This window comes from Bubalus bubalis, chromosome 4 (assembly GCF_019923935.1).
Source record: "Bubalus bubalis isolate 160015118507 breed Murrah chromosome 4, NDDB_SH_1, whole genome shotgun sequence".
NCBI classification, from domain to species: Eukaryota; Metazoa; Chordata; class Mammalia; order Artiodactyla; family Bovidae; genus Bubalus; species Bubalus bubalis.
The window spans coordinates 13,735,204-13,742,239 of record NC_059160.1 but is presented as its reverse complement, the minus strand read 5'-3'; the positions used below and the strand labels follow the sequence as shown (position 1 = coordinate 13,742,239).

At 42.5% G+C, this 7,036-nt stretch overlaps 1 protein-coding gene across 7 annotated transcripts in view; it reads left to right on the top strand.

The window, feature by feature from the left end:
* Positions 1–7,036, top strand: part of CRACR2A (calcium release activated channel regulator 2A) — a 154,233-nt gene that overhangs the window by 72,775 nt on the left and 74,422 nt on the right. For 6 of the 7 annotated variants that reach the window (XM_006069009.4, XM_025283044.3, XM_006069008.4 and 3 more), the window contains one exon: positions 5,829–6,079. The exons of the other annotated variant lie outside the window; for it this stretch is intronic. In XM_006069009.4, coding sequence (XP_006069071.1) covers positions 5,864–6,079 — 216 coding nt within the window. In that variant the 5' untranslated portion in view covers positions 5,829–5,863. The remainder of the gene's footprint in view (positions 1–5,828; positions 6,080–7,036) is intronic. 7 annotated transcript variants of the gene reach the window in all.

The following is a 7,036-nucleotide window of genomic DNA, read 5'->3' as shown; positions in this document are numbered from 1 at the left end:
GCTTCTCTGGTGTCTCAGACAGTTAAGACTCTGCCTGTAGTGGGGGAGACCCAGGTTTGATCCCTGGGTCAGGAAAATCTGCTGGAGAAGGGAATGCAACCTACTCCAATATTCCTGCCTAGAAAACCCCAGGGAGAGAAGGGCCCAGAGGGCTATGGTCCATGGGGTCACATAGAGTTGGACAGGACTGAGCAACTAACACACATACCTCTTCCCTCTTACGGAGTTACTGTCTAGTGGCCTGAAGCATCCTGGAGGCAGAAAGCTGTGTTCAGTCCTGGGCCAGAGCATCACCAGGCTTCCTCCAAATGTGAGACTGCCCAGCCCAGCTCAGGGCTTCCATTCTATTTGGAAATGAAAGCAGAAGCACTTCTGTGGCTTTGTCTTCTCTTCCCCTTGGGAACCCCACAGATACTATGGGAAGATTGCTGGCCAAGTCAGAGGAGAAAGGAGATGAGCTCATGCATCCGACTGGGGCAAGAGTCTGCAGAAGGAACTCTGCCTTGCTCCCCTCCTTTCCATGTTCATTTAGCTCCGACACTATGTGACTGAGGGTTTTCACAGGGAAACTGCTGAATTTTCAGGCATTTCCGGCTTGCCAGAGTTGAAGGTCAAAGGAGGAGTCAGGATCCTGGGAATAAACACAGCAGGTGGCACAAGATTTGCAAGTTCTGGGAAGCATGAGAAGGGGCTGGCTGGCCTATAGATATATTTTAAATAGATCTATTGAACTATTGACATACAATTGTTGTTCTGTTGCTCAGTCGTGTCTGACTTTTTGGGACCCCATGGACTGTAGCCCACCAAGCTCCTCTGTCCATGGGATATCTCCAGGCAAGAATACTAGAGTGGCTTGCCATTTCCTCTTCCAGGGGATCTTCCAGACCTAGGAATTGAACCCATGTCTCCTGCATTGCAGGCAGGTTCTTTACCACTGAGCCACCAGGGAAGCCCAGGTTTGTATATACATGTATGTATATATGCGCACAAGTGTCTGTATGTATATGTGTATCTCCACGAAACCACCACAGCAAGTAAGATTTGGAACACATCTACACCACCAAAAGGTTCCTCTTGCCCATTTGCCATTCCTGCTTTTCACCTTCTCCCACCCTCCCTTATCCCTTTCCTATCACTTAGGTTAGTCATCCTTTTTCATAATTTCATATAAATGGAATCAAATAGGGTGCACTATTTTTGTCCAACTTCTTTCACTCATGTGATTGAAATTCAATGCAGTTTGTTCCTTGGAACAACAGTCCTCTCCTTTCAAAGCCGAGTAGCATCCCATTGTGGGTTTACATCACAGTTTTACCCACTCACATGCCGACGAACGTTTTTACTGTTTTTGGCTGCTACGAATAAAGCTTCTATGAACCTTCATGGACAAGTCTTTGTACAGATATATGCTTTTATTCTGTTAGTAAATATTTAGGATGGTAGGAGTTTGTTTGACTTTTTTAGGAAACCACAGAATGTTTTCCAAAGGGGTTGTACATTTGTGTACATTCTCACCAGCAGCATTTGAGTATTCCATCCGATCACCCCATATCTGTGCCAAGACTTGGTCAATCTTTTTCATTTCAGACATTCTATTAAGTGTATAGTAGCCTTTCATTGTGGTGTTAAATTGCATTTCCCTTATGACTAACAATGTTGAACATTTTTATGCAATTATTTGATATCAATATATCTTATTTGGTGAAGCGCCTATTCAAATGTTTGTCCATTAAAAAATTGTTTATTTTCTGATTAATAAGTTCTGCTGCTGCTAAGTCGCTTCAGTAATGTCCGACTATGTGCGACCCCAGAGATGACAGCCCACCAGGCTCCCCTGTCCCTGGGATTCTCCAGGCAAGAACACTGGAGTGGGTTGCCATTTCCTTCTCCAATGCATGAAAGTGAAAAGTGAGAGTGAAGTTGCTCAGTCGTGTCCGACTCTTAGCGACCCCATGGACTGCAGCCTACCAGGCTCCTCCGTCCATGGGATTTTCCAGGCAAGAGTACTGGAGTGGGGTGCCATTGCCTTCTCCAAATAAGTTCTGAGGGTTCTTTATATATTCTGGATCAAAATTCTCTATCAGATATATGATTTGCAAATATTTTTCTCTGTGGAGCTTAAATGGTATCTTTCAAAGAGCAGAAATTTGAAATTTTTATAAAGTCCAATTTATCAGGGTTTCCTTTAAATGGATTATGCTATTGCTACTGTACCTAAGAAATATTTGACTTTAAGCCAAGGTCACAAAGACGTTTTCTTCTTGAGGTTTAATATTTTTAGATTTTTCATTTAGTTCTATGATCCGTTTTGAGTAAATCTTTGTATATGGGATAAGGTATGAACTGAAATTCATTTTTGCAAATGGATATCCGATTATTCCAGTACCATTTGCTAAAAGGATTATACTCCCTCTGCTGAACTGCCTTTGCAAAAAAATTAGTTCTATATACAGGTCTATTTCTGGATCTTCTGTTCTGTTTCATTTATCTATTTACTTTTCTGTCTTTATACCAATATTACACTGTCTTCATGACTGCAGACTCAGAATGTCTGGAAATCCAGTAGTGTTCTTGCAACTTTGTTTTCTTTTTTTGAAGTTGTTTTGGCTCTTCTAGGTCCTTTGCATTTTCACATGAATTTTGGATCAGGTTGTCAGTTTCTACAAAACCTGCTGGGATTTTGATTGGGATTGAGATGAATCTATGGATGAATTTAGGGAGAAATAGCATCTTAACAGGATTGAGTCTTTCAGTTCATGAACATTCAACTCTTTCCCTGATTGTGGTCTTCTTTAAATTCTCTCACCAATATTTTGTATCTTTCCATCGATGAGTATTACATATTTTTTCTCAGATATATCCATAAGCATTTCATATTTTTGATGCTACTGTAAATGATATTTTTATTTCAGTCTCAGCTTTTTGTTGCCGACATCCAGAAGCACAATTGATTTTCGTATAGAGAGTGTGTATCTTTTAAACTTGTCAAAGTCACATGTTAGTTCTAGCAGCTTTTTGTGAATTTCGTCAGATTTCCTACTAGACACTCAAGTTGTCTGGGAATAAAGATAATTTTACTTTCTGCTTTCCAATCTGGGAGCTTTTTATTTCTTTTCTTGTCTCATCAAACTGGCGAGATGCTAACAACAATGTTGGATAGAAGTGGTGAGACAACATTCTTGTCTTTTTCTTGATCATAGGGCAAAAACATTTGGTTTTACACCAAGTATAATTTTAACTGTCACTTTTTTTGGGTAGATACCCATTTTTAGATTGGGAAAACTCCTTCCTATTTCTAGTTTGCTGAGAGTTTTTGCCAGAAGTTGGTGTTAGATTTTGTCAAAGCTTGTTCTGCATCTATTCAGATGATCATACTGTTTGTCTTTTTAAATTTGTTAATGTGGTGAATTATGGTGTTAATTTTCAAATATTAAGCCATTCTTGTAATCCTGGGATAAAACCCCACTTAATCAGGATGTATCATTCTTTTTATACAGTGTTGGGTTCAATCTGCTATAATTTCCTAAAGAATTCTTGCATCTATGTTCATGAAGGTTTTTGGTCTGTTTTTCTTTTCTTTTAATGTTTTTGTCTAGTTTGAGTGTCAGGGTAATCCTGGCCTCATAGAATATGTTAGAAAGTATTTCCTATCCTTCAATCTTCCAGAAGAGTTTGAATAGAATTGCTATTAATTTTTCTTTTAGTATTTGGTAGACTTCATCAGCGTAGCCACCTGGGCCTAGAGTTTTCCTATAGGAAGATTTTAAACTGTCAGTTCAATTTTTAAAATAAAGTATTATTCGTGTTACCTATTTTTCCTTGACTGAGCTTTGATATTTAGTGTGATATTTCAAGAAATTTCTCCATCTCATCTAAATTGATAAACTTACTGGCATAAACTTGCTCATAATTTTCCCTTATTATGCTTTTAATGTCTGTAGAATGTGTAATGGTGTCATCTCAAATTCCTGATACTGTGATATAGTGTCTTCTCTCTTTATTGATCTTCTTAAAGTACTAGCTTTTAGTTTCATTGATTTTTCTCCATTGTTTTTTTATTTCATTGATTTCTGCTCTGATTGTTATTTCTTCTCCTTACTTGGGGTTTAATTTGCTCTTCTTTTTCTAGTTTCTAGTGGTAGAAGATGAGGCTGCTTGACCAAGACCTTTCTTTGCTTTTATATGTGTTTTGTGCTGTAAATCTTTCCCCGAGTAATGCTTTAGCAATATCCTACAAAATTTGATATATTGAACTTTCATGCATTGGAGAAGGAAATGGCAACTCACTCCAGTGTTCTTGCCTGGAGAATCCCAGGGACAGGGGAGCCTGGTGGGCTGCCGTCTCTGGGATCGCACAGAGTCGGACACGACTGAAGCGACTTAGCAGCAGCAGCAGTTTCATTTAGTTCAAAAATGCTTCTTAAATTCCCTTTACATTTCTCCTTTGAACCATGGGTTTCAGAAGAACATTATGTAGTTTCCACATATTTGTTGATTTTCCAGAGGTCTTTCTGTTGTTGTTCTAATGTAATTCCAGTGTGGTCAGAGTACATACTCTGTTTGACTGAATCCTTTTGAATTTGTTGAATCTTGCTTTGTGGACCGGAATATGGACTGTCTTAGTAAATGTTCCATGTTACACTTAAAAGATTTGTATTCAGATTTTGTTGGGTAGATTTTTCTATTAATGTCAATTAGGTCAAAATAGTTGACAGTTTGGTTCAAGCCTTCTGTATCCTTTCTGATTTCTGTCTCCTTGTTTTATTCATTATTGATAGAGGGATATTGAAATCTGAATGTGGTTGTGGATTTGTCTAGTTCTCCTTGAATTTCTATCAGTTCTTATTCTGTGCATTTGCTTTTGGAATCTGTTATTAGGTACATTTGTGTTTAGATTACTTTATCCTATTGATGAATCTTGCCAGGAGAATCCAATGGACAGAGGAGCCTGGCAGGCTATCGTCCATGGGGTCGCAAAGAGTTGGACACGACTGAGCCACTGAACACACAGGCTCCACCTAGGTTTCTTCTTCCTGTGCCATGAACTGAAAATTCTTTCAGCAATGCGTGCATGCTACGTGGCTTCAGTCGTGTCCGACTCTGCAACCCATGGATGATAGCCCGCTAGGCTCCTCTGTCTGTGGGATTCTCCAGGCGAGATTCATCAATAGGATAAAGTAATCTAAACACAAATAGACCTAATAGCAGATGCCAAAAGCATAGAACAAACACTGATAGAACTGATAGGCTTCTCCAGGTGAGAATACTGGAGTGGGTTGTCACGCCCTCCTCTAGGGGCTCTTCCCAGCCTGGGAATTGAACCCAGGTCTCCTACATTGTAGGCAGACTCTTTACCATCTGAGCTACCAGGGAAGACCCAACCCCAAATATCTTCCTCTACTGCTGGTCACCATGACTGAAATCCCTCCATTCGAGGGTGGGGAAATGTGTAGAGGGATCTTGGTGTGGTACCTGCCTCCAGAGGAACACTCCAGAAATGATAACTGATCTATCAGGATCCGCACTTTTGATGTTGATTTACATCTATTTGTTGATTCAGTTCTCTGGCCGCCTCCTTTCAATCTGGAAACATCTATCCCCCGCCACCACCACCCCCCTCCGCCCCCGCCAATCATTTCTGCTCACTTTGATGGGCCGGCTGATCTGTTAGTGATCATGGCGCATTTCCCCTGTTCTGAGCTCATGCTAATTAAGAGAGAGACAGGCACATTGGTAGGTGGTTCTCTGCTTCCCTCTCACCAGCCCCCACATCCTTCTCCAGCCTCCTTCCATCCTCACCACGCCTCTCTCTCATCTTCCATCTTCAGGTTCTGAAGAGAGTCGAAGAAATTGACAGATCCGGATGGCCACCATTGATGGGAGAATGGTCTCCAGACCCCGGGGATCTGGCCAGGGGCGCCAGGGGAGCAGGGCCTGCTTGGGCTCCCTGGACGACCTGCCATGCGAGGGGACTCAGGAGCTGGCAGCGACTCAGCTGGCCATGCTGAGGAGGGCACAGGAATTCTTTCAGACCTGTGACACTGAGGGCAAGGGCTTCATCGCCAGGGCAGATATGCAGGTAAGGGGCCCTGGGTTGGGCCTGCCCACCTGGACTGCCAAGGGCCTGGGTCTCCCTCTCTTGGGTTGGGACCTGTCTCTTGGGATGTGACGTCTTTAACAGAAAGTGAAAGTGTTAGTCGCTCAGTCGTGTCTGACTCTTTGCAACCCCTTGGACTGTAGCCTGCCAGGCTCTTCTGTCCATGGAATTTCCCAGGCAAAAATACTGGAGTGGGTTGCCATTTCCTTCTCCAGGGAATCTTCCCAACCCAAGGATCAATCCCAGGTCTCCTGAATTGCAGGCAGATTCTTTACTGTCTGAGCCACCAGGGAAGCCCTTTAACAGAAAAGATGCCATTAACTCTGTCCTGGAAGGAGACATCGACCCAGACTCTTCTGGGAGCCAGATCTCCTGGGTGCTCTTTTTCTGGTCTATACTTGCTGTCTGACTTGGGAGCTGTTTTCTCTGACTCAGTAACTCCCTCAGTTCTGTTCAGTTCAGTCACTCAGTCGTGTCCGACTCTTTGCGACCCCATGAATCACAGCACGCCAGGCCTCCCTGTCCATCACCAACTCCCGGAGTTCACTCAGACTCATGTCCATCAAGTCAGTGATGCCATCTAGCCATCTCATCCTCTGTCGTCCCCTTCTCCTCCTGCCCCCAATCCCTCCCAGCATCAGAGTCTTTTCCAATGAGTCAACTCTTTGCATGAGATGGCCAAAGTACTGGAGTTTCAGCTTTAGCATCATTCCCTCCAAAGAAATCCCAGGGCTGATCTCCTTCAGAGTGGACTGGTTGGATCTCCTTGCAGTCCAAGGGACTCTCAAGAGTCTTCTCCAACACCACAGTTCAAAAGCATCAATTCTTCGGTGTTCAGCCTTCTTCACAGTCCAACTCTCACATCCATACATGACTACTAGGAAAAACCATAGCCTTGACTAGACGGACCTTTGTTGGCAAACTAATGTCTCTGCTTTT